This window comes from Canis lupus, chromosome 17, assembly GCF_003254725.2.
Source record: "Canis lupus dingo isolate Sandy chromosome 17, ASM325472v2, whole genome shotgun sequence".
NCBI lineage: Eukaryota > Metazoa > Chordata > Mammalia > Carnivora > Canidae > Canis > Canis lupus.
Window position 1 is genome coordinate 20,596,764 of NC_064259.1, and position 27,563 is coordinate 20,624,326.

At 51.6% G+C, this 27,563-nt stretch overlaps 1 protein-coding gene across 10 annotated transcripts in view; it reads right to left on the reverse strand.

Moving 5' to 3' along the window:
- Positions 1 to 27,563, reverse strand: part of OTOF (otoferlin) — a 100,759-nt gene that overhangs the window by 32,681 nt on the left and 40,515 nt on the right. For 6 of the 10 annotated variants that reach the window (XM_049095441.1, XM_049095440.1, XM_025454419.3 and 3 more), the window contains 7 exons: positions 25,300 to 25,399; positions 22,659 to 22,840; positions 15,838 to 15,882; positions 9,089 to 9,162; positions 6,930 to 7,056; positions 6,407 to 6,461; positions 572 to 703 (listed from right to left, as the gene is read on the reverse strand). In XM_049095441.1, coding sequence (XP_048951398.1) covers positions 572 to 703; positions 6,407 to 6,461; positions 6,930 to 7,056; positions 9,089 to 9,162; positions 15,838 to 15,882; positions 22,659 to 22,840; positions 25,300 to 25,399 — 715 coding nt within the window. The remainder of the gene's footprint in view (positions 1 to 571; positions 704 to 6,406; positions 6,462 to 6,929; positions 7,057 to 9,088; positions 9,163 to 15,837; positions 15,883 to 22,658; positions 22,841 to 25,299; positions 25,400 to 27,563) is intronic. The other 4 variants (XM_049095439.1, XM_025454426.3, XM_025454428.3 and 1 more) reach the window with 1 other exon arrangement.

Here is a 27,563-nt window from a genome sequence, read left to right on the forward strand (position 1 = left end):
ACTCAAAGTGGTAGACAGAGTGCTGGGCTGAGGCTGGTAGGCTGGGCCCTGCTTCATCACCAGCGCTCTTTGTGCTCTTAGGCAAGGCCTTTTTCATACTGAGACCTCAGTATCCTCCTCTGTAAGATGGGGAGATGGAATTAGAAGGTCTCTGAGGTCCTCTGACCTCAGTGTGGCCTCAGATGGCTGCAAAGAACAGGAGCAGGAACCAGGCTTTTTTCTGTCATTTTGAAGAGTCAAGGCCAGTGCTCTGGAAGCACGGAGGCAGCCCAGCAGAGAGGGTGCGCACACAGAACCCCACTCTGGCCCTCAGCACCTGGGCGAGGGCTCTCTCCAGAAGCTTCCATGTTCTCTGGTATAAAATGGGATTAATGGCAACAACTTCTGATCTTTGCCGAGGCCAGAAGAGAGGACACCCCTGCAGCATTTATAGGAGCACCTGGCTCACAGGAACCACTCTTTAATGGTGCCACTGCCCCCAAGGGGCTCTGGCCTGGGAAACGGCGGGGACCAGGCCTCCTGCCACATTTAGGGAAGTCCCTTTCCCCACCTTCGGCCACAGGGCACTGACCTCATTGTAGTAGGGGCAGTTAGTGGACTCCTTCATGGATGTGCACTTCTTGTCATCACCCACCTCCACGCACACCACGGGGTCCATGTTCAAGCCCACGAGCTGCCGGGCCTCGATCACAGTGATGCTGACCTGCGGGCAGGAGAGGGAGGCTGAGTAAGCCTGTTGAGACTCAGAGTAGCTCCTCCTGGAGTCGGGGCCCAGGAGCAGGGAGCCAGTGCTGGACGTGGGTTCCAGGGTGAACACTGCCTCTAATCTGCTTGGACCTGGGGCTCTTTCCCCACTAAACCCCAGTGTCTTTATTTATAAAGGAAAGGCATGGACTGGATCACCACTAAGTGTGTGCTAGAATTACCAGCAAGGAGGAAGGTGCTGGTTAAAAATGCTGGTGTCCCTGCCAAACTCCAGACCAAGCCAATCTCACCTCTGGCAGTGGGGACCAGGCATCAGTGTTTTTAAAGCTCCTGGTGATTTCAAATGCCCCGCACACCCTCAGCCACTGTGGCTCGGCCTCATAGAGGCCTGCAAACCACTTCCCGGGATTCATGCAAGCAGGGATTAAGCTATCTATGTCTTCATTAACATGCATTTAATTTCCTGCCCCAGTGTATCTCATTCCAAGATTGAAAGCCTCTGAGAGTTCTCTGTGTTTCTGGAATTTGGCCCCCTTTCCACATTCCTGGTTTCATCCTTTTGTACAATTTGTTTGGGAGCCTGAGCTACCTTTGCTGGCTTGATGCCGTGTGCTCTGTGACTTTTCAGGTGGCGTCCAGCTCCCTGGAATCTCACACCTATGCTGAGAAGCCCTTCTTCGGTTGTTCATTCAGCAAATGTTTGTGTGTGTGTGTGTGTGTGTATACAGGGCAGAGGAGGGGAGGTATGTGTGCATACCTTTTCTGAATCTTCATTTTAAAGATTTATTTATTTATTTGATGGAGGGAGAGAGGGAGAAAGAGAGAGAGAGAGATGGGGAGGAGCAGAGAGAGGGAGACAGAGTCCCAGGAAGACTCCCTGCTGAGCACAGAGCCCAGTGACACCGGGCTTGACCTCATGACCCTGAGGCCACTACCTGAGCCAAAACCAAGGGTCAGATGCTTAGCCAACAGCACCCCCCCCCCCCCCCAGGTTTCAGCCCCTCCTGAAACTTCATTTTAAGCAATCAGTTCTTACTTTGGATTTAAAGGTGTTGGTTCCCATTGGGGTGGCCATGACAAAATAGAGGGACAGATTTGAGGTGTCTGGGCTGGCACTGGACAAGCCCCAGACCTTCTCCATGACCAGGTGTGAGAGGAGACAACCATGTAGGCTCACAGAGCTAGACCTATCCATAAGGTTGTGTGAGGGTTAAATGAGGTACTGTGTGTCAAAGTGCGTCACGAACAGTAGAAAGCTCTAGAAAATGTGAGCTATTGTTATAAATGGCTTCTCAGAGTCTCCCTTGTATGTAGGGTTCTGTAGATGTTTGTGATTATTCATTTGACTCTCTCGAACTTGCATTTTAACAAAATAGCCTGTGCTAAGCTAGTGTTAGCATTTACCACAGCTCATTCTTCTAATGAAACTGTAGGGGTTGCTTTTATGCTTCTCATCTTGGAGATTTGATGTATCAGTTGCTGTGCTTTGATGCAACTTCTAAATATGATTTTACTCAAGAAAATTATTTTCCCTTTTCATAAAAAAGAATAACTATGAAAATCATCATCCACCGTGTCCATCAAAGTCTTATAAATATTCTGAAGGCCAAGACAAATCAGCACATTAAAACTAATCATGTTAAGAAAAATAGAAACTTCAGTGCCAGTGAGAACATTGCCAAGAAAGTATACAGAACTGGAAACTGAACATTTACTAATTGAAGTAACACTTGAACTACGAAAGCAAGCATTTCTATTTGGAACTTGAAATGCCAAAGGGAATGAAGCTCAGAATCCAGAGCTCTGAAGAAGTTTAATGATCACCATTTCTTTAGAGAGCTAAAAAGGAAATAGAGCTAATTAACTTAGGCTCTGAGAAGTTGATTGTGAAGAGAGTAAGCTGACACTAGAAGTCTTTCCAGAATATTCTTGCATAGTAGTTCATAGCATTTAAACCTCTATGAAACTTTTTATGGCAAAGACTTAAAAAATCTCGTCATATTTTCTCACAACTAACTCATCCTCTCCCTTCTATCAAGAAAAAAAAAAAAGAATGTAATTCAAGACTGGGAAGTAGACAGACACAGTTTTGGTGTGATAAGGAAATAAGATATGCCATCAGAAGATTAACCTTCCAAATGTGAGCAGCTGGTTAGTTTTTGTTTTTTGTCCAGAAGCCCAGTCATGATGATAGCGTTTGGCCCCCTATTCCTTTTCAGAACTCAAAGGGCTGGGGAGAGGAGGGGGGCAGAGGGCTTAAAGGAGCTGGTAGAGAGATAGGGGTGGGAAAAGAAAGGCTCCAGAGGGTGCTCTTTGCTGGCTGAGGGGTGACCCCGAGGGGAACCCTGAAAGTGCACCATTGAGATCATTGCATGGCATTGGTGGTGGAGGGGAACATCAATCCTGTTGCTTCCCCCTCCCCCACCTGGGGCTATACGGAGGGGAAATATATCACTTGGACTTGAAACTTTAAACAAATTTTGAGGGGCGCCTGGGTGACTCAGTTGGTTGAGTGCCTGACTCTTGATTTTGGCTCAGGTCATGATCTTAGGGTCGTGGGATTGAGCCCCCACATCAGGCTCCCCACTCAGTAGGTAGTCTGCTTGAGATTTTCTCTCTCTCTCCCTGTCTCTCTCCCTCACCCCCCCCACTCTCTCTCTCTTAAATAAATAAATACATCTTTAAAAAAAATAGAAATAAACCAAATTTTGAGGAGGGGATTGGCCATCCTTTCTTTCTCCCGTCATCAGCAGAGGACTTGATCTTTCCAGGGTGGAAGATGGGGAGGCAAATTGACCCACAAAGGGACCGACTGACCAACTGATTGGGGAGACTCTTGGTAATCATATATTCAGCCCTCTCCTTTCAAGATAAGGGACCTAATCCTCAGGTGGCTTCATGAAAGCCATCGGAAGGAACAAGGCTGAGTGTAAATCTATACCTCCGTCCTTGGGAGAACCCAAGAGTCTTGGCGTTCTGTGACCTGCTTCCACGGGATCTGACTGTGCTGCCAGAACATTGGTGTGGAGCTGGCAGGGCCCACCAGTGTGGCCCTTCTGAAACACCGTCTACCTTTCCTTATCTCTGGTGGCTGAGATGTGACAGGGCGCAGCGGTTGGTGTGGCACAGGCGCTACGAGGGTGGGGAGACCAGCTAGGCAATGGGTGCAATGTTGCAGTCAGGGAGAGGACACGGAGGTGATCTTGAGTCTTGGTGCGGGAAGAGAGGGCAGGGAGCACGCTCAGGACTCCATGAGCACCAAGAACATCTCTGCCAAGTGCTGAGAGCTTCGCTCACTCTGATGGGGAAGCTGTCTATTTACTGGGATGACGCTGGGGCTTCTTGCCTTTGAGATGCTAATAATCAGGAAAGGGTTTACTACATGTGACATGTATTCTAACCAGAAGAGACAAAGGGGACAGGCAAGCCATGGTCTGTTCACTGGAGCCATCAGGGTCCTTTCTGGATCTGAGTTCAGCTAAACCCTCTCCTCCCACCAGCGGGGGGCGCTTTCTGAGCTCTTCCCAACTGGGTGAAGCCAAGGTCTCCAGAGAGTGACGTTCCTTTGATAAGTTTTCTCGCCTTCTCTGTTGTATTTATCGGAAGCAAGAATAAGTCCACACTTGCATCCCAAGAGCTCTCTCTCAACGTGTGTTAATACTTGTAGTTGAGATGTGAACACACTTGCCAGAAAATACTGTGTTACCAGGTTAAGTGCAGCAACCGTTCTGTTCAGTTCAGAATGTGAATGTTTGGAGGGAGAAAGTGTGGTTCACTTGACAAAAGTCTGTTAAAAAGCATTTTGAAAGGGCCTTGAAAAAAAAAAAAAAGCAGTGGGTAGTAAGGTAAAGATGAACAGGGACCAGAGTGGGTGACTGTCCCAAAGGCTCAATTAGAGAGACATTAGTCACTCTGACTGCTTCGGTTAGACACACTTGGATTTGAATCTTGGCTCTACCTTTGAATAACTGTGTGACCTGGGGTAAGCTCCTTACCCTCCTCATGTCTCATTTTCTCACCTATGAAAAGAAATGTAGTAATACCTATACTTGGATGGTTCTAAGAATTACATTGACTTAAATGGAAAGCACACACACGCAGCATCCAGCATAGCCCCTGGCTCATAGCAAGCCTTTGAGAAAATAACAGTTATGTTAACAGGCACAACAATGACCCTATTTTCCATGTGTCCTTATGTGGCAGGCTGGTGACACTGGAGAGTGAACCGTATCTGAAAACAAAGACAAGCAGGTCTTTGTTCTTTGGGATTTTCCTATTCTTAGAACTAACAGAGGAGCAAAGCCCTGAACCCAGTCCTCTGGAGAAGCAAAGCCTCCAGAAGTCTTAAGATATTTGATGCTTGGGTTTTGGTGGAATCGTGAGGGAGCGACATTCTCAAACCTCCCAGGAGCCCAAGGGCTTGAGGCTGTCTAAAATCGCTGCCTGAGGCTAACTTTTAGGTACCTGGAAAGATGGTCACCAACTGGATGAAAACAAACTGAAGCAAGGATTACGGGAGACAATGGATGTCCTTGAGAAAACACGACCAGATGTACTGATACAAAGAAAGGTGCCTCCTGGTCCTTTATACCAAGGAAGTGAGGGAGCTGTCCTTAACAAAGGGTACACACGGGGTCTGAGCAATTAGTATGAAAGATACAGCTCTAACCTGGGAGAGGAGGCTCCCTCCGATTCTAGGACCTGGTTCTGATACAGTGGCAGCCAGGTGGGGTCTCCCGAAGGCTCTGTTTCCTCTGACCAGTGAATGTATTCACTCAGCCTTAGGAATGCCCACAATCTTCTGACCTAAAGCTGAGTCTTGTTAGATCCCAAGGGAAGGTCTAGAGCAATGGGTGGTCCATGGACCCTCTTGTTTCCAGCTTATAAATAAGTACTAGGTGCTTCTGGTTTGTACATTAGTCTATTGTGAGTTGTCTTAATGTAACTCAGTTTCTTAGGCTCTGATCAACTCTGCCCAAAAAGACAAAACTGGGAGTGTGGCCTTGCCAAGCTCAGGATCAGGCTCGGAGGGCTGCACTGGGATTCGGGCATCCTGTGTGGCCCTCTCTCAGCAGCTACCAGCCATGTTCATGACCCACCCTGCCTGCACTGTGGCTATATCAACAATTCTATGGCTTCAAATCTCTCCCTATCTCAGTCATTTTGTCTCAAGTTTTAGAAACATACAAATAAAAAAATTAAGTGTTAATTTCAGAAAACACAGGAAAGAAAAAGAAAAAACCCCACCCACATTCTCATCATCTATGGATAAGCAGGATTGACATTACTTCAAGCATTAAAATAATAGAAAACAACACATTTTGAAAAACACACCCCCTAAAAATCCTTCTTCACAGGCTCTTATTTTAATTGTTGGAATATATATATAGTGGTGCTTCCTGATCTTTTTTACGGTTTTTCTGGGTTCCTCTAACTTTATGAAGTCCACTGCTGGAAGTGAAATCCTGAGAGGGCTTTGACCAGCAGAAGCAGAATTCTGAAGCTCCTCTGTGGGTTGTACCTCTCTAGTTAGGACACTCCTGAGTGCCTCCCACAAACAAGCTTACTTTGGAAACTTACATTCAGCTTGTGGTTCTCTATGACCCTCAGATCCATGCATCCAGAGAGTCTATAATGCACATCTGGCCAGAAGTCCCCACTAGAGTTTGAAAGGTATACAGCCCCTAGTTGCCCCACCTACCTGGTAATCCATGGGCCGCCCAGCACATGGCTCCATCTTAATGTCTGGCTTGGACCTGAGGAGGAGAAGGTACTGTCAGGTTTGGTGTAAGGGGACTGCGTAGAGGGGAGGAGGTGGGCTCTGGCAGTGGTTGAACCCTGGCAAAGGGCAGAGGACAGAATCATGGTCTTCAAACACTCCAGGACTATCAAACAGAATGGGGATTAGGTGTTCTCAGAGGCCCCAACAGAGACGATGAGCTAATGGCACAAGTGACAGAGAGATAGGTATTAAATGGTCAACAGGTTCAGATGTGTGCTGAGCACCTCTGTGATTTCCCTTGGCCTGTAGGTGTTCAGTGACCCGAGAATAGGCTCCTGCCTTTATAGGGACAGAGGTGTGAGACATTCAGGAAAAGAAAGGGGCGGGGTTAGGAAGAAGCTGGCCAAGGGCCCTGATTCTTTGCTACCTCAATTCTACACACAGTGGGGCCCTGCCTGAAGGGGCAGAGGCAGTGTGGGCTGCGAGACTCCTGCATACTCACCTCTTGTTGGAGACGTTGGTGGTGAGAGCTGTGACAGAGGCTAGAGACACAGAATCGGGGTCCAGCCCATCCCCCAGCCGAATGGCCAAGTGGTCAAGGTCCTCCATCTCCAGCACAGCCGGTTCATCTGCCAAAGAAGAAAGTTAGGTGGACTGGATGGTGGGATAGTGACTGTCTTTCCCCTTTTGCTTTGGCATCCAGGAAACTAACAACCAGAGTGGGTGAACCAGGTCTAACATTTGCTTAGAATGTTTTTTTTTTTTTAATTTTTATTTATTCATGATAGTCACAGAGAGAGAGAGAGAGAGGGGCAAAGACACAGGCAGAGGGAGAAGCAGGCTCCATACACCGGGAGCCCGACGTGGGATTCGATCCTGGGTCTCCAGGATCGCGCCCTGGGCCAAAGGCAGGCGCCAAACCACTGCGCCACCCAGGGATCCCTTTGCTTAGAATGTTATGGCCCGTCTATCTGCAGTGTTGCCTACCTAATCTCGATCTTTGATTTTAATTGATATTATATCTAGTCTTTTTTTTTATTTTAATCTTTAAAATGTTTTTAAAAAAGATTTATTTACTTATTTGAGAGAGAGAGGGAGTGAGCAGGAGGGGCAGAGAGAGAGAGAGAATCTCAAGCAGACTCTATGGAGTGCAGAGCCTGACGTGGGTCAGATGCTCAACTAACTACGCGCCATCCAGGTGACCCTTTAAAGACTTTTTAGGGATCCCTGGGTGGCACAGCAGTTTGGTGCCTGCCTTTGGCCCAGGGCGCGATCCTGGAGACCTGGGATCGAATCCCACATCAGGCTCCTGGTGCATGGAGCCTGCTTCTCCCTTTGCCTATGTCTCTGCCTCTCTCTCTCTCTCTCTGTGTGACTATCATAAATAAATAAAAATTAAAAAAAGACTTTTTAAAAGTTATTTATTTAAGCTATCTCTACACCCATTGTGGGGCTCAAACTCCCCACCCCAAGATCAAGAGCCCCGTGCATGCTCTACTGACTGAGCCAGCCAGGCACCCCTAGTCTTGCTTTTTTAATTTTGATTGAATGTAACTTTTTATTACATATTAACCATATAAACACTGAATACCCTTTGTGGATGAAGGTAGGAAAAAAAGAATCCATAGTTACATACCTTTTGAACAATAGCTACTTGACCATTTATTGAATGGCCTCTAAGTGCCAGGCACAGTGCCAGGCAATTTATACATGCATTTCCTGTCCTCATATCCATGTCCTGTCAAGATAGGCACTATTCTCAGGTAACAGATTGGGAAGCTGAGGCTTAGGAAGTAACTTATCCATGTAAAAGAGTTGATGGAGTGATGGTGTTTGGAACCAACCCTGCACTGATGTGTATTAGTCCAAGGAGTTAAAGAATTGGCCATCCTGGGAAATCACCCGAAGCATGGTGGGTTTAGGCCTCAGCCAGCAGCCCTACCCTCTCCAATCTAAGGAGAAGGGCACAGGTAGAACTGGTGTGGGGGCAAGACTGAGAGAGATGCTGGGGCCAGTGGGCCACAGGGGATGCTGAGGGAGGCAGCCAGGAGCCCTGAAGGAGGACACATGATCAGCAGACCTGGGTCAGAAAGCTCCCTTACCCATCCAGTCCTCCCCTGTCTTTTGCCTGTCCTCCTTGCCTCCTTCCAAACACCTGTCTTGCCCCCACCCCGCCCCTCTTCCTCGGGGCCTTCCCTGCAGCCTGGTGAGAAGGGGAAAGGCAGGGCAGTGAGTCCTGGCCCTGAGTAAGCATTGCTCAGGATGCTGGTTTCCCCCCAGAAATAGGGAACTAGCCCAACCACTTTCATTTTTTGTGATTCCCTTCCCTAATGAACAACCTCTAGGCTCCTGCGTGCAGGAAAAAAGGGAGAGAGAGCAGAGAGGGCAGAGACAGGCCCATCCATCCACAGAGGGTTTCTGCTCCGTTCTACCCGCGGAGATGCCCTCCCACCCTTACTGCTAGGAGCGCCCCCTTCCTGGAGACCACCTGCAGGGCCCGGCTCCTCCGGCCGCCAATGGGAGGCGAGGGCCCGCCCAGGTGGCCGCGTCAGCCAATCGCAGGAGAGCCCGCTGGGGCGCGGCCCGCGGAGGGGCGGGGTTTGGTCTCCGTCAGGTGCTGAGGGATGGCCCGGGCGGCCGGGCTGGGGCGCGCGTCCCTACCTTGTCTCTGCGGCTCCTCCTTGTGGGTCCGGTTCTTGCCGAGCTTCATGGCAGAGAACACACTTCTCCCGGCTCTGCGAGGCGGGCCGCCGGAAGACACACACACACAGGACAGCAAAACCCGAGAAAGAACACGTGAGAGAGAGAGCTTCGTGCTCCAGCCCTCACGTGCTGGTCCCGAGATAGGGTGGGGGCCAGACTTTCTCAAGCGCGAGCCAGGAGGGGGAATTAGGGCAGAGGACCCCCCCCCCCCCAATGCCTTCACACCGCCGAGGAGCAGCCCAGGGCCCAGCGATCAGAGAAGGTGACCTTCGGCTGCAAAGAAAGGTTTTAAGTGGAGCCCTCCCGGGTCCTGGGCCCATCTCAGCGCCCTCAGCCTGGTCTCAGAGCTCTGAGCGCCAAGGTGCCTCCGAGCTCATCCTCCCCAGTGGGTTGGAAAGAAAGCCAGGTGACCGGAGACAAAGCGTCATGGACAGACGGACAGGAACAGGGGCAGAGGGGCAGAGGCCAAGCAGGAGGTGTGGTGGAAACTAGCGGCTCGGTTCTCAGACGGCCCTGGTGCTCAAAGCCTGCCTTGTCTTTCCCAACCTCTCCATGCCCTAGGGTTCTCCTGGGTCCCTGTGAAAGGGAGGAGATGGGCACGTTCCCATTCATCTTTGGTGCTGGCTTCCACCCCTTCTGTCTGTCCCCGCTCACTGTGGAATCCCTCTTTCAACCAACCCCCAGGAACATATGGCAGACTCCATAGTTCCTACCTCTTTCTCTGGCTTGGAGTGGCCTTGTGCCCCAGGTGAAGGGCCTTGCAGTCAGGGGGGCAGAGGGAAGGGGGCAGGGGCCGTCAGTGTCCCTTCAGTGATGTCCCTGCAGCGGAGCCCGAGGTCCCTGGTGCCAGGAGGGACCCAGAGTAGGAGCAGCAGGGGGTAAAGTGCAATATTCCATTACCCCATTAATATTGCATGAGCAGGATACCTGACTCCTTCCTCTTCCCATTCTCCCTCCTCCTGGGTGTAGCCCTGTAGGCTCAGGTGGGGCGAGATGGAGGTTCCAACTCTGAGCTCACCTACAGCAGAGCCCATCCACCTTTGGGTCATGCATCTCCCTGTGGAAGCTTGACTATGGTTCCCAAGACCCCCTGATCTTTATGCCGGGTAATGTGAGGTTGGGCAAAACCTTTCTGTCCTTGTAGGGATGGCCTAAAAACTTCAAGCCCCTCTACTCGAGGTTGGGGACCAATCTTACTCCCCCAAATCTGGCCCTACCCCAACCCCAGGACTTTCTTAAATCTTTGCTGTTTTTTTTTTTTTCTCCCAGGCAAGATATGGAAGGCTGTGAGTCTGCATCCCAGTGAAAGAACAACCAAGAACCCTTCCTTGTGCACCAGTTCAAAGTTTAGAAAACACCAGTGTATTCATGGTTTCCTAAAAAGTCATGAGGTGGGTGAAGAAAGGCTGGGGTAACACTAATGTGTCCGCACTAGCCAGCATCATGCTGTCTGGATTATAACAATGGAAGAGAGGGGAAGTTTCTCCCCTTCTAATGGAGGGAGGTATATACATATGTGCCAACAAGAGATGACATACTTTTTCTTGAGCACCTACTATGAGCCAGAGACTTTTCCAGATGTTTGCTCATTTCCTCTTCATAACAATCCTGGGAGGGACATACACTTTTCTTCATTCAACCCAAAGAAAGACTCACAGGCTCCAAGCACTAGGGCTGAAGCGCAGAGCCCCCACCTCCTCGGCTGGCGACTACTATACCCTTAGTGCTCTGGGCTTGCACTCCTCCATCGGGGTACATCCCATCGTAACCATTTGGAACTCTGGTGAAAAGTCTCCAGGGCCTGCACTTGTGGGTAGAGGTATGGGCCACGTGCCAGCACAGCCTGCAGATGGGGATACCATCTGTGAAGAGTCCCATGGACTGCCCAGGTTTACGTACAAAGAAGGGGCTTGTTCACAGATTTTCTCAGCCTTGATGCATTTTGGAAGAGACTGCCATGAACGTTAATGACTGGTGACAAAACATTGAACAGGTCAGTGACCTCATCAGGAACAATTGAGTGGCTATGAGAACAGACCATCCTGCCTGGCTTATGCTGAGCCACCTGTGGGATGGTTCCTTGCCTGGTGGCCTTAAGGTGGGGTACTGGGACACCTGGGTGGCTTCAGTGGTTGAACATTTGCCTTTGGCTCAGGCCATGATCCTGGGATCGAGTGCCACATCAGGCTCCTACACAGAGCCTGCTTCTCCCTCTGCCTCTGCCTCCTTCTCTGTGTCTCTCATGAATAAATAAATAAAATCCTAAAAAAAAAAAGGGAGCAGGGGTACTGGCAGTACTCTGACCCCTGCCACAGAACATGTGCCTAGTGTAAGCCCTCACTTTGCTTCCTGTCTCAGTGTTTGGGGCTCCATTCTGTCCAGCCTTCCTGCTCTGACTGTCGCTTTCCTGGATTACCTGGGAGTTTCCTGGACGGCTCTGTACTTGACTTGGTACAATTGCTTCTTGAACATTTCTGGGCTGTGCCATCCTTAGAGTCCCCAGCCCCACTCTGTGTGATCCTACACAATGCTATCACACACAGCCTGCTCCTCAACCCCCACTCCTCTGGGTTGCTACCCCCACCCCCACCCCCATCCTGTTCCCCTTGCCATAAAGCTCCTCGGAAAGTGCTCTGAGATGGTAGGTCAAAGCACTGTGTTGAGTCAGAAGCAGGCCCTGCCTGAGAAACCAGAGGCTTGGCATCCTGGAACAGGATGTGCTACCTGAGGCCTGGAGGGGGCTCGAGTGGCTAGGAATTGTGGCTTTCTGATGCTGGTCTGAGGACCCACCCAAGTGGGGAAAGTTGCCTGGGGCTTCCCTTGGGGGCACTTACGGCCTTGACTTGAAAGTCACTTTCTTCCCTAAAAGAAACATATTTGGAAGTAAAAATTGATACTTTAAAATCAAAACAAAACAAACTCTACTATCCTGCTATTCTCTACCATAACCTGAAGCCAATCACAGGAGAAACCCGACTTCTCAGACCCTGCATAATTTTAAGCATCTCAAGTGGACAGGTTTACCTGATGCTACTCCTATATACTGGAAATGTCTCCAAATGACAATTTATTCCTTCATGAAAAATGCAGAATGTGTAGGGTGAATGTAATTTCCAGAATTCTTACTATTGGCTTTCCACCTGTTTCTGTCTCCTAGACTCGCTCTTAAATCCATCTGGACAGTGTGCAGTAGAGTGTGATGTCGTCAGGCTCTCCCTGCCCTTCGGAGTTTTCTGATTGATGACACTTCAGAAGTTCACCAATAGAAGCAGCCTCTCCTGCCTATCACTGCACCACTTCCCAGAAGCAGCATGCCTGCTTCTCTTGGCAAAGGGTAAAGGTGATTTTTGAAATAAATATTAACAGAGGCAGGGATTCTTCAAAGATTATCCACTTGAATTAAAGACTTAGATTTCCAAAATGTGTAATCTATCCATGAGGTTACTGGTGTGCCCGCGTACTGAGTTTTTGTTTTTAAATAAATGCTGCCTTCGGTCTAATTGAGTTCTTCAATGACTAAAGATACAATATGGTGAGAAAGAGACAAAGATAAAAAGCCAGTAATCAACTCAGTGAAAAACTGCTTTGTGACCAAGTTGCTCCTCATTCATCGCTTCAGGAAAGAAAGCCGAAGCAGGAGCTGGGGAGGGGGGCCCTTTGGGCCCTCTGAGGATTTATGGTCACATTTAGGTTTCCCCGTGGCTGGATTTACTGCAGGCAGAATGATATGCACCTACAATGCAGACCATTATTTCCCTCTAGAGAAAAGATTTTAAAGTTAGTTCACTCATTTGTAAACTTTTTCTTTCATTTATGGGTCTGATGATTTATTTGCTGGTTCCACGGCTCAGATCTAGAAGGATGTCGTGGTTGGGTGATGCACTTGGGGCCCTGCAGGGAGGAGAGCTTGATATTCAAAATGACTTGGGAACCTTGGCCAAAATAAGCTTAGTGAACCGGGCGTTGGAGTAATTCAGGGCTGTGTCTTCTTCTGGAGGTCGTACTTAGGGGCTGTGCAGACAGTGGGCTGCAGGCCTGGGCTTCCTCACAATCCAGGCTCCTAGGCTCAGGCCTCAGGTAATTTGGAGGAACCCCTGCCTGAGCGAAACAGGGTCTCTGGCTCTCTGCTTGCTTAAACAGCCACATTTTCAAACCTTGGGGGCATGTGCCACCAGTACCCCTTGGTGGGTTTATTTCTTTTTTTCCCCTCATGTCCCAAGTACCACTAATTTCATAATCACAGGCTGTAGAGTTGTTTCTCACAGTGTATTGAGGTTTAGCTAGTTTCAAATATCTTCCTCTACCTGGGCTGGACAGGTCGACCCTTCCTATAAGAACCTGTCTCCTGATTGGCCTATTTACCCATGCGCCCTGGGGAAAGCAGGAAGCTAGGAGGCCCTTGGGTCCTGAGGCTCACAGTTCACCAGGGAGCTGACTCCTCGGCCCTCCCCTGTGGCCAACCCCTCACAAGACTCAAGTAAACAGCATCATGGGAACAGAGCGCCACCTCCCCAGGCCAGCCTCTCCCAGCATCTCACGCACCCACAGGGAGCACGAGTCCTTTCATGGCTGGCTCTTTCAGTTCTTCCTACTGCGACTTGCACATACTTCCACTTAGTTCTCCTTGGTGGAGCTCCAGCCTAGCCAGCCTGGCCACAAAATACCCTTTCAGAGATTCAAAATTGTTTTTATGGTTTTTCTTCCCCAGGCAGAGGAGTTTCAATTCCTTTATTTTTTTTTATTTATTTATTTATTTTTTATTTATGATAGTCACAGAGAGAGAGAGAGAGAGGCAGAGACACAGACAGAGGGAGAAACAGGCTCCATGCACTGGGAGCCCGACGCGGGATTCGATCCTGGGTCTCCAGGATCGCGCCCTGGGCCAAAGGCAGGCGCTAAACCACTGCGCCACCCGGGGATCCCTTCAATTCCTTTATAATCTCTTTTTAGAAATCTCATTTTCCTCCCTTTTCAATCCTCTGACTGCTCTACACATTTAAATAAGAATAAAAAAATGCCAGGTGACTTTATTCCAGGAGTTAACTGGAGATGACAAGAGATTCGGATCAGGGAGCACTCGGGAACCAGTTGAATGGCTGGGGGTCTGGCCTCCGGCAGCCTGGGGAGCTGGCAGCCGGGAAGTGCCGTAGAGCCTCACCACTCTGTCAGAGCCTGGGGGAGGGGCAGGTGGTCCACACTCCTAAGGAGGCCTTTGACAGCTAAGCGGCCAAGCAGGAACCTGACCCCTGGAAACCTCTCCCTAAGAGGGACTCCCAGTCCAGCATCTGCCATCATCTCTCACTCACATACCCCTGGATTCAGCAATCAGGCTCCCACTCCAAGCCTGGCACCTGCTCTGCCTCAGGCCTTCCCTCGCTCAGAGCCTTGACTCTTCGGGTGGTGGGGCCTGAACTTTCCCCACGCGGTGCCATCGCTTTTGTGCTTTTGCTTGTGTGTCACAAGTGGAGTTGGAACTCAGTATGTTTTTGTTAAGGCAATGGACAACAATGGTGAGTTCTCTGGGGTTTTAAAGCAAGCAGAGATCTCAAGCCCATACCTGTGCTGACCACCTCAGACCCCTGTTGGCACAATCCTGGTGTCCCCATGATGTCCTCATGTCAACTGGTTTTTTAGCTTATTGGCACCACAGTCTGAGGCAAATCTTTTAACATCTCTGAAGCTCAGTTTCCCTGTCTGGAAAATAAAGACCACACGCTTGGCTTTTCAGCTTACGTCAGTGTGTTTGGAGAGTTAAATTGAATTTAGAGTACAGTCAAGTGCTCTAAACTCCCTGGGTCTATTGTAAACTCTGGGTCAGAAGCTAGATTCCCTGTGTTGTCATTCTAGCTCTGATCCTATTCTGGGGCAAGTTACTTCCCCTCTCTGGGACGTAGATTTGTCATCTCTAAGAAAGGGCTTTGGCCCAGAGGCCCCCTCCAGCTTGTCAGCTCTGACTGCTACCATTCCTATGGATTCCCCATAATGCTAGAGAGTTCTTGAGATGGCATGTGCTTCTGGGGGACTCTGTGAGACCTACTCATCAAGCCCAGGCCATGAGGTTTTCCAAGCTCCTGTGGCCAGCTCCTCTCATCTGGGGTTTCCACCTCTCTCCTCTCCCTCTGATCTCTCCCTCTCACAGGAAGCCTTTTCGGGGTTGGAGATGGTGAGGACAAACAGAAGGTGCTCATCTGCTCATCTCCCCTTAGCTTTCTGGGCCTTCATGCTCCAGCCACCCCTATGGCCACTCCAGGCCCAGAGTCTGTCCTCCTTGGGCCTCCAGGCCTGTGTATCCACCTGCCCAGCCCTGCCTTGACTCTTAGGGGGAAGTGGCCAGTGGCTTCTTGAGCCTCCCTTACTCCTCTGCCTAGAGTCATACACTCCCTCAGAGGGAAGCCTAAGGGCCTGGTCCATGGGTACAGAGCTGGATAGGGAAGTGGAAGAAGAGTCAAGACACTGAAAAGAGGCAGGAGGGAGTGGAAACAGCAGGCCCAGACACCTGCCCACCCCCCGCTCCCACCCCCTCCCTCCCTGGCCCTCACCCCCCCATGGCCAGATGGACAGACCGCCCTCGCTCTGCCATCCCCCAGGGCTGGCTCCACCAGGATAGCCCACACCTAAGCCCTCTGAGACAGGCCATCCCGACATCCGCACCCTGTGGTGAGAAGCATTTGGGCCCCACGGGCTCCGCCCTGGCCTGGGACACCTACTTGTGCTCGCCATCTTTGCCTCCCTTGGTCTTCTCTCTGCCTTTGCTGAGTAGGGGGGAGGAGAAATGAGGAGACAAGGGGATGTGAGTGAGGAGGGTGTGGACTAGAGACACTTGCAGACTTAGCCCCTGGCCCTGCAGACCCCCACTCCCCAGGGGCCTCCTTGACCCAGGGACCCCTCACCCCACAGCTTCTCACTTCAGCTTAAGACTGTAGGGCAAGGATCAGACAGTCCCAGGCTCTGCCCTGGTCACAGGAGCAGGGCTGGGTGGCCACTCGCCCAACGCCAAGCCCAGGAAAGCCTAGAGCCTTGATCAGGGAGGAGGCCTCAGGGATCAGCTGCTCTCTTTCATTTCCAGGCAAGGGTCTGGTGATTTTTTTTTTTTTTTTAATTTTTATTTATTTATGATAGTCACACACACACACACACAGAGAGAGAGAGAGAGAGAGAGGCAGAGACACAGGCAGAGGGAGAAGCAGGCTCCATGCACTGGGAGCCTGACGTGGGACTCGATCCCGGGTCTCCAGGATCGCGCCCTGGGCCAAAGGCAGGCGCTAAACCGCTGCGCCACCCAGGAATCCCCCGGGTCTGGTGATTTCTAATGTGGGTCTCAGATGCCTCAGGGAAAGCAAGGTTCTAGGAGTCTGGCCACCCTCTAGGCCTGGGCCACCCTGCTCCTCCCCACCTCCTTCCTCCTCTCATCTCCTCCCAACAGAATGGGCCGCTCCCAGGCTCTGGGGGCCTCTGAGAGGAAAGGTAGGCTGGGCAGATTCTGGGCACGTGGCAGTAAGAGAGCTACCACTCTGGGGCTCAGAGCAGGGTAAGCCTCTTTAGGGAGGCTTTCAGAAAACCCTTCTGGAATGTTCTCTCAATGCTTCCCTGATGCTGTGGCAGAGAGAATGAAGAAAAGAAAGCAGATGGCAGTTAGTGATATTACCTCTCCTTATTCTATACTGGCCCAGGCCTTGCCCACATAGACATGACTCTGTGCCCTGACAGCTCAGAACCTGAAGGCCTAGATAGATCACAGCTGAAGTGCAGCTTTGGCCAGTAATCTTTTCCATTAGGCAAGCTGGTCAGTTTGTAATTCTTTTCAAAGTAATCAACGTCAGCCAGGTCTCTGCCTGCTGAAATCCGCTGAGACCACTGATCAGAGAACAGTGCACTGCAGAGAAGGGGAGGCTGTCTCAGCAGGCCCGCAGTGGCCCCAGGCCTGGCTGGTCTTGGGGGCAGGTAGGCCAGGCACGGCCATGGGCCTGCACTGGGACCCACTGAGAGCTGATGGGGTGTGCTCCAGTGGAGCAGGAGCTCCAATGAGCTTTTGAGAATGAGGGCTGAACAGGAGATTTACTGCCCCCCCCCACATTAACCCAAACAGGGCTACCTTTCTCTGAATTTTGGATCCAAGTTTTCAGGGAGTTTGCTTGTTTATTATTTTAAAAGCCCTCTGTAACCCTGAAAAGTTTGAAAAATATTGCAATAGAGGAACCAGAAGGGGGACTGTATCATCTAGGATTGGCAAAGGATGGAACAGGAAGGGGGAACTTATATACCTGAACAATAAAAACATGATGTTTTTTTCTCTCTCCCTTTCGGTTTTGCTCTGAAATCTCAGCGAAGCATCAGGCTGGCTCAGTGGGGGGTCTGCTCAGGCAGAGAGGAGGCCAAGGCACAGCATGACCTGCACTCAGAGCCCAGTGCACACTGTCTACGACATGCCCACCACACCCCTCCTCACATGCTCTAGGCCTCTGGGCCTACAAAAGGGCTGCACATAGACCCACACTCTGAGTGTAGAAATGGAGAAGGGAAAAGGACAGTTTTTCTGTGAAAAAATACTGCTACCACTACTACTAGGATACAACCAACATTAATAATAAACCTTCGAGGTTCTGTGGTCAGCCTGCCCTCAGTCACTCCGCCATGAGCAATAGGGGTAGGATGTGAACTGGCCTCTGTCCCTGTTGCTAGGGGACCTCTCAGTGAAGCCCTGAATGGATCTGACTTTCTTCCTAGAGTCTACATTGTGGTTTTACTGTCCCACCCTGGCCAGGTAAGTTCTATTCCCCAGCCAGCATTCTCTTTCTCTGGGGCTTGGTTTCACTCCACTTCTTCCTCACACCCCCATCCCCATTGCTCTGGGTGTGCCACTGAAAGTGTCACAGGGTAGGAGATTCAATATGGTAGCCTGCTGGGGAACTCCAGGGTTTGCTGGGACCCAAGTGCTTCACAGTGCCAGGACTCACACAAACACTTAATCCTGGGTTGGGGATGGAGGGGAGTCCAACCTCAGGTGAAATGGCTAGGTTTGGGAAGAGTCTCTTTAGCACTGCTTCACCACATATCTCAGCATGGCCTTGACCCTGGCTCCTCTGCGCTGCTTGAGAGCTCTGGCCTCTCTGGAGCTCAGCCTGATGAGGGGGATCATCAGGGGAAGGGATCATGGGAACTGGTAAAGCAGAGCTCTGGGGGTGAGGCTGGCTGTGCTGACCCCATACATACCCCAGGACACATACCATGAGGATATCCCTCTGCCCTCTGACCTCAGGCGTAGGAGGGATACCTAGCTTCCATGGATCTCTGCTGGAATAAAAGATGATCCATGAGGAGAACAAGAAAAGTGGTCCCTCCTTATGCTCCCAAGATGAGACACAGCAGAGAGGAGCCCTATAAGAACCTCTATCTTCTCAGGTAGGGGGTGTGGGCAGAAGGAGGTGGGGCCATGAAGGGCAGGAGGGCCAGGCAGGTGGAGAAGATGAGAAGAAAGAGTTGCAGAACAGAGGGAATTTGCAAGAAAGCCCCAAGAGGAGCTGCAAGATTAAAGCTGGGGCTCCTTTCTTTCCTTCTGGGATGTGACTCCTAGAGCTACTGCACCGGATCCCAGAAATCAGTGGTGTGCACAGCTCCCTGGCATCAAACAGAGAGAACCTATGTGCACGTGAGTGTGTGCAAACACCAGGGTGATTGTGAGTGTGTGCATACATGTTCTGGACCAAAGTCTCCTCTCCCTTCAGAGACTGGGGCAGATGTATCCCAACATGCAAGGCCTGCACCCTGATTTTGCGTTTTTGAGAGCAAAGGGCCCACGGGGTTGGTAATTCATTCCTTCTCTGCCACACTGACAGCTGTGGGAGGCGAGGGGACCCCTGTGACCAAGTGAGGCCCCGCCCTGGGCCCCGGCTGCTGTGAGGCTCCAGGTGTCAGCAGCATTGTTCACAGAACCCTTGGTATAGGGTGGAGTGGCCAGAGCTGAGGGGGAGCTTAATAGCAGGACTTGGACCCAAAGGCCAGATAGTGTTCAGGGTGGAAGTTGGGGTGAGTGACACGGAGGCTCTGGAAGACAGACATTGGCTGAGTGCCGACCACATGCCAGGTGCCACAGTAGGGCAATACACATGTAGCATCTTATGTGATCCTAACACTCCTGAGGGGCACTAGGGATGCCCCTCTTACAGGTGGGGAAGTGGGGAAGTGTGGCTCCAAAGGGCAGATCTGGGATCTGAGCCCTGTTCTGTCCATGGCACTACATGACCTCCTGGAACATTCCCAGGGTGTGTTACAGAGACCCAGCCACAATCAAGGGCCCCTGGTTTGGGGCAGAGACTAGAGAAGTAGGCCGGGGATGCTCAGAAAGGATGAGACTGACCAGGGCCCGGGATCGATGGAACTGTGGGAGGGAAGGGTTAATAGGCTGGGTTGGGGTTTGGAGGGCATGCTCAGGCAGAGGTGCCAGCACACATTCCCCGAGGTCAACTGGGAGAAATTTCCAGGAAGATACTTAAGGGCTTGAGATAGAGTGCCCTTACGTAAGGGGAGCCTCTATAGAGCCTTTCCTGGGGTGGTGAGGCCAGATGGCTCCCCTGGACCTCCTTGCACCAGCCTCCTCTGTCATCCATGGAAGAGTCCCTGCCAGCCAGGGGCTGAGGCTATTCTCCACCCATTCACTCCACCAGCCCACCACCACCCTCCAGCAAACACCCTACTGAGCCAAGTCAGACAGGCAGAAATGGATTCTCTAACCAGACCCCTATGGGAACAGAGGACCAGGTGAGACACTGCTGTTTGCCAACAATGAGGTTTTCTTGTGGCTGGTGATGGACCAGAGGAGAGATGAGAGAGGCGCTTGGTCGACGGAGCACCTTTATCTGCAAAGGGGTGGGCCTTTCAGGAGGGGATGGAGGGCCAGGGGCAGACGCGGGAAGGGAAGACTTCCCTGGGGGCCAGAGGCTAGGCACATTCATCCTTTCCTCTCCCTGCCCCTTTGCTGGCCAAGCCTTTCTGGAGGGCTCTCTGGTCCAGAAGACAGCGGCTTCCACCCACTCTCCAGAGTTGACAGGCCTGGCTAGTTGGCACTTATATGATAAGGGTGAGACATAACACTTAGGGCCGTGAGGTCAATCATCAAGTCCTTGTTGCCACCCGCGTGCTTTGACCCATGGAGGCAGCCAGAATGAAGCTGTAGGATAAGCCCAAAGGCTCTAAAACAGCTCCGCCTTCTTCTCACCAGTAAAGGACTCTCCCTGAAGCTTCTCACTTCTTCCCCACACCCAGCCTGCTGGCTTTGTGGCTAGGCCTAGCAAAGACACCAACCCCAAAGGCGCTCTTAGCATCTGGACCAGCAGCCCCTGCGGCAGCCAGGAAACTATGCACATGCTCACACAGCCCCTCCCATACGGGGCGGTGGCATCTGGATGACAAGGGGCTCTGACCACGGTTGTCAGCTTCTCCCAATTCCCTATCCCAGATAAAACCCTTCCTCCTGCTCTGGCTTCCTGCTGCTGCCCTGGGACAGGCCACATGAAGGTCAGGGAGAGGTAGGAAAGCCCAGCAATGGCTGAGGAAGGATGGGAGGAGACCTCTGCAGGTCTGGGGACCACAGCTCCCCATTTTGCTCTGGTGTATCCACTCGTGCCCCTTCTATCAGCTTCCTGGCCTGTTCTCATAGGATGAGAGAGAAACTGGCTTTGCATCCCCGACTACAGTAGCCAGAGAGGGCAGCCCTCGGCTGTCCAGAGCTCCCAGAGCTGTTTCACGTGGGTGCTACCATGAGATCCAGTGTCCCTGGGTTCCTCGGGATATCACAGTTAGGGAGGAGCCAGGATGTTCAACCCATTCCTATAACTGGCCCACAGGGGTAGGCAACTCACTCAAAGTCACTCGGCTAGTTAGTGGCAGCTAGGATGGGACTTCACGGGACTCAGCTCCCCTGACTCAGGCCCAGTGCTCCCTTGCCTGTATTGCTGGCCCTCAGGTGGCACTCAGTCTTGTCCCCTGCCGGTGAGCCCAGCTGCACCTCTGACAGTCCCAGCCAAGCTCTTTCCTGTGTGGGAACAGAGGACTGGGACCAGACGTACCCTCTGTGTGGCCCCTGCCTCCCCACTGGGTGCCTGTTCATCCTGTCACCACTTCCAGCCCCCTTCCTGACCGTTTGCATTGTTCAGCTGCCAAGACCCTGTTTGTCACCAGTCCTTGTATGGGGTAGCACTTGGTACCCCAGCTACACCCCGTGCCCCCCATGCTCCTTCTGGCTCTCCTAACAGCAGGGTGGGGAGTGCTTCTCATTATTCTGGGCCCCACTTTACAGGTTAGGAGGGACAGGGGAGAGGGTATGCGACTGGCTAAGGGTCACGAGACTGGTAAGAGGCAGAGCCCGGACTCAGATCTGGGCCTCCTGAGGCCAAATTGCATCTCCTTTCCAGCTAGCTGGCCAGAGTCCAAGGAGGACAGGCTCCCAGCTGGCCTGGGTGATGCCACCCCCTGCTGCTCCCTGCTGGCCTGGAGCCCAAGGTCCCCTGTATTTGCCACACTCCTGGCTCCTTTGACCTTGTTACTATTGCTCTCCACCTGGCTCCCAGGGTCTTAGGTTTATATAGTGTGTGTGTGTGTGTGTGTGTGTGTGTGTGTGTGTGTGGCCGGAGGGGCGTGGGTCAGGTACAAAGAAAAGCATATTTGTCTAATAAAAATTTATCAATTCAATTGCACTGATTTAGAATCTGTTTTTTCAGAGCAGGGACTGAATATACTTTTTTTGGAAAGGGAGATTGGAGGGGGGCGATCACTGGGAGGGGATCCTCTCCTCTAAAACTTTAGATACACCGTTGACTTACCTGCATGTTACACATTATTTCCAGTGGATTAGGAATCTACAGCCAACATTTTGCTAACCTACAGTCTGTCTCTCTGAGTTCTAATGGTAATACAACTGCATTTTCTTTTGGAAAAAATCATGCCTTAGAATGAGCTGACCTGGACACAGCTTCCTGACACCCGTGTGTGGCAGGACACTTGCAGGTGTGAGTCCTTAACACTGAGGGGGGCCAGGATATATTTTTCTCAACAGAAGTGAGGCTATGTCCCGACCAGGACTTTGGCTTCACCCTGGCAGGAAAAGGCCTCCCTCTCTTGGGCCTCCACTGGGCCCAGGTGGATGGCAGGCTGCCAGGGGCTGGGCTGGCATGACTGGGTCTTGGGCGAGAGAGGGTAGGGCCCCCTCCTATCTGCTTTACCCATTCTCTTAGGGCAGGGGGTCTAGCCTCTTCGCCCCAAGTTAGAGTTCACCCTCCCAGAACTCGTCACAGGGTAGCAAGAGGCCTGGACCCTCAGCCTGATCCCCGACACCAGGCCTCCCGAGTGAGCCCTGGGATCGGGGGATAAGCATGGGGGGCCCTGTAGAAACACCTTCTTGCCTCTTGTGTCTCTCCAGAAACTCAGCCCTGGACTCTCAGCCCAGTCAGGCCCGGAGGGGCCTTCGAGAGGGACCAGGCATCTTCCCCGTGTCTTGGGGGGTGGTGGGTGGCCAGAGAGCCTGGGCTGTTGTTACCTCCGGAAGCTCTTCTCGCCTGGAGTCCGGGAGCTGGGGCGGGAGCCAGGGAGCAGCCCATCTGTCTCCTGGCTGTCCTTCTCTTCTTCATGGAGGGATTCGTCTCCCAGGAAGTCCCCATCATCCCAGGAGCCCACTGTGCCGTCTGTGGCCTGATACCGCACCTCTACGCACAGGCTGGTCTGGAGGGAGAGGGGTGGGTGGTGAGCAGGGGAACAGAGACAGCAATAATGTGCACACTCCGCTGCTTTGTGATGTTTATTTACAAAGTGCTTTCGCTTCCTTCACTGGCTGGAGGAACACAAACTGGGTGTTAATCCTCCCCACACCTCCATTTTGCAGATAGGGAAACCGATGCCTCAGAAAGATTGAGATGCACAGGCTCAGTCAATTTTAATGGTCCTCCTGCACTTGATTCTGCTCCTCCCCGGTGCCCAAGGTGAGGAGCCCACCCCTGGACAGCTGAGCCTAGACTGTGGTGGGCTCTCTGAGGGCACCGTACACATAATCAAGAATGTCATTCAGTGGTCCCAGGGCAGAGGTCACCCGCTCATCCTCAGAAGCGGGGCTGACCTCCCTGCACTCCTGATGCTGGTGATGTGATGTGAGCTGAGCCTTCAGAGGAGGGCCAGAGATCTCCAGGGGCATAGGGCCAGCACTCCGTCCTGCTCAGCTGACACCTGCCGTCCTACCCTAGAGACTTGGGGGTCACCCTGGGCTTTTCTCTGGGGAAAGTGGAGCACCAAACCTGGGCCCAGCCGGTGCATCTGGTTGGGCTCCTTGCTCTGGGTCCTCGGAGCCACTTACTTCCTTTTAGCTCTAGTTTCTCCCCGGTGCACAGGGAAGACTTATTTTAGTCCTTTCCTCAGCCTGTGTGGGTGTCGGGATGTCTCCCAGATGCACTTGCCCTTCCTCACAGGTTGGGGGTTGACTTGCCCCTGCGACCCACACAGGCAGCCTTTGCTTGGCACACAGGCTTCCCCCTGCCCAGGCTTAGATTCCCTGGGGAAGGAAAAGGTACATGGATTTCCTGAAGCCTCACTATGCTAGACGTTTTACTGTAAACTCATTTGATCTTCTCAGCACTTCAACTCATCCTACCTAACATATCAGAGAGGGTAATTTACTTGCTCAGAGTCACACAGCTAGGACGTGCTCGTGCTGGGATTTGAGCCCAGTTGGGCTGACTCCAAGCCTCATGTCCTTCGCACTGACTCAATGGGGCCCTTTTGATGTGACCAGGTATGTTGTTGCAGAAAAATAGTGGCCTGGAATTGGAAGCCCTGGGTCTCATCCAGTGTTGGCTCTGCTGTTGACCAGCTGTCTGACCTTGACTAAATTTATTTTTCAGCCAGGATTTCCCAAGGTTCCCATCCACAAAATGGGTAGCAGAGGTAGGTAGATGGGCCAGATCATCTGTGAGTCCTTTCCTCAGCCTGATTCTAGAAATACAGGGGATGGATTGTGCTGCCTACTTGTCCCTGCCCACTTCTTCCTTTCACTCTCATCTCACTTCCTCCCACTGGTGTTCATAGCTTATTCTGCATCCCCTCTCCCTTTCCCAGGGTGGCTGAGCCCTCCTGACTTCAAAAAGCAGCCCTGCTCACACCTGCCCATGGAGAGAATGACCTGGCTAGGGCCAAGCTATGAAGTCCCAAATGCTCTCCAGTTCTCTGCAAGGAAGTATCTTGAGATATCAAGGAACTATGGGAATTTCTGCACCACCCTTCGTACTCCTCAGAGGGCATTCCTTGTATTCTGGCTCCCCATGGCTGCAGCCCTGCCTTCTGAGGCTATTCTGCTGCCTACCACATAGGGCTATACATTATGCAGGACCCAGGTGAGGGAACCATGATATAACCCCATTTTACGTACAAGGCAAGCTGAGGTCAGGAAGTAATAGTTACCAAAATTGTTTTATGTATTTATTGAGCGCTTATTATGTGCCTAACTATTCTAAGTACTATCTGTGTATTCTCATTTAATCCTGAGAACAATTCCGGTGAAGCAGAGACTATAATGTTGCTCACTTTGCAGATGGTAGGTAACCTACCCAAGTCACACAGTTAATGGCCTAACTAGGATTTGTACATAGCGGTTGTGTTCCTCAGTGTGGCCTAACTGGCCGTGAGTGGACATGAATGAGCTGATGGGGACAAAGGCATCACAGCAGAGCCTAGGGTCTGAGCTTCCAGATTAGCTCATTTCCTTGCTTTGTCAGAAGAGGTATGGAGTGTGCATCATTAGTATGAGTGTGTTCACGTTGAAAGTGCTAGGATAGGATGTAACAACAGGAATAGAAAACAAGGTTCTTGCCCTTGCTGAATGCCTAGTCTTAGAGAGGCTCCAGGACAGGCATGCAGAGTGAAGATCATGCCTGGTGTGGCCGGCAGGGCTCAGGCTGGCCTTCAGATGCTGTCCCCCCACCCCGGGAGAGCAGAGCCTACCATCATCAAGGGCTCTGGCCACAGCCCCCAGGCTGAGGAGCTCCAGCCATCTGACCTGGGTCTCCTCTTGCCTCACCTCACCACCCATTAGGAGCATCCCCCAGCCCACCTTATGTGTGAGAGGAGGCAGGTGAAGCAGGCCTCCAGGGGACCCCATAAAGGGCAAGTCCAGGGACTCTCTGGGACAGACCCACCTTGATGATAGCATTGTTGTCATCAATCAGCGTGTCGGACACCTCCACGTGGTTCTCCTCCACCACCTTCTGCAGCACCATGCGGAAGGTCCCGATTAGCCTGTGGATGGCAGAGGGGGCATGGCAGCTTCACACAAAGAGGCCAGAGTAAGGAGCTGACATCCCATGAGGCTGTGACCGGCTGGGGAGTAGGCTGGGGGGCTGGAGGGCTTGCTTAGGCTCCAGGAGAGGGTGGCCCCAGAGCCAGGGCTGGTGTTCAGGGCTCGGGCAGCATGTCTAGGAGGGAACGTGACCCCCAACAAGCATGAATGGTTGTATGTTGTGAGACCCATTTCCCTGGGAGAGTTCGTGGGCAGTGAACAGCCTTGGGGGATGTCCCCAGATGGGGGCTTGGTCCCCCCTGCTTGTGGTCCTTGGGCATGTGGAATTGGGGTTCAGCTGAGCTCCTGCCCAGATGCCTAGTGTGGAGGTTGTTGGAGAAGGACTGGAAGCTCCTGGACACATGAACAGCTTCTGTCCCTTCCACCTGTCTAACCACAACTGAGGGCTCTACCCACCACCGACACCACTGGCTCACTGGTCCCCTGTTTGTCTGCTATGCCCACACCTGCATTCTGCAAGCCCACTGAGGGCAAAGGCCCATCTGGTTGTGGAAACCCCACATATCCCACCTGACAGCAGAGGAGGGGAGCACAGTGCTATGAAGAGCACAGCCTCTGACACCAGCAAGTTACCTGCTTCCCTGACAACTCAGGCTCTCTCAGTCTGGATTCTCCTAAAATGAGCCAATAATCCCCACTTCCCCAGATTGTTTAGAGAGCTGAGACCCTCAGAGCATCTCGCACACAGTCAGCACTGCCAGAGCGGTCTGGTTGGTATTGAGGGGTGTCGCTCTACTGTGAGCCTCTCCAGAGCAGAGTGAGGGGGCCGGGGTGGTGGTGGCTATTTTTCCTACTTCCAGCCTCGATTTGATATTTCCAGCACACAGGACATCTCAGTATCTGCTGGCTGAGTTAATGAACAACAGTGGGTGCCTAATAAATGCTGACTGAGTTGACTCGAACCTCATTTCACCCTACGGTTTGAAGGTTATTGCTCTGGAAGAGAACAGGGCACTCAGAGAGATGTTCTCCCATGGTGATTCCACATGGGGTAGATTAAAACGTATGCATTGTCTTGAGCTGAAGAGGCAGAGACCGAGGGGGCACCCACAGTGTGTGAGAGCGGGGGGCGCCTAGACATCACCCGGGACTGCCCTTGATTTACAGGGGAGGAAGGGGAGCCCGAGAAAATGGGAAGGGACACATCCTAGTGAGATGAGGCATCCGGTGAATTCTGACTTTAATGGACATGACTGATGTCTATACCTTCCTGAGGAACACAGAAGGTGAACACTGTTTTTTTAAAAAAGGCCCCCCACTCCTAACTCTGGGAAACAAACAAAGGGTTGTGGAAGGGGAGGAGGTGGGTAGGGGGATGGGATAACTGGGCAATGGGCACTAAGGAGGGTACCTGATGGGATGAGCACTGTGTGTTCTATTATATGTTGGCAAATTGAATTTAAATTAAAATAAATGGGGGATCCCTGGGTGGTTCAGCAGTTTGGCCCCTGCCTTTGGCCCTGCCTGGAGTCCCGGGATCGAGTCCCATGTCGGGCTCCCGGCATGGAGCCTGCTTCTCCCTCAGCCTGTGTCTCTGCCTCTCTCTCTCTCTCTCTCTCTCTCTATGTCTATCATGAATAAATAAATAAATATTTTTAAAAATTAAAATAAATGAATAAAACAAACAACAAAAAAGGAAGAGTAAAAAAGAACTATAAGAAATAAATGTGGTTTATAAGTTACCTAGCCTAAAAAGTAAAAATATAAATTTTAATTTATTACCATCTGGTAGGTGAGAAATGGCTTTTTATGTACATAGAATGTGAAATGGTTTTGCTAGAAGTATGCTCCTTTGGGGTGTCTGGGTGGTACGGTCAGTTGAGTGGCTAACTTGTGGTTTTGGCTTGGGCTGTGATCTCGGAGTTGTGGGATCCAGCCCTGCATTGGAGTCTGCTTGGGATTCTCTTTCTCTCTCCCTCTGCCCCTCCCCACTATGCTTTCTCTCTCTAATAAATAAATAAATCTTGAGGGGAAATAAAAGGCCTCCCATCTGTGTGAGGGGAGGAAGTGGTGGGAGCAGCCAGAGAGGACAAATAGGAAATGCTTCCCTCTGAAGCTCAGGGCCCTATCCACCAGCTGCCCTGCCTCCTCGAGGGCAAAACG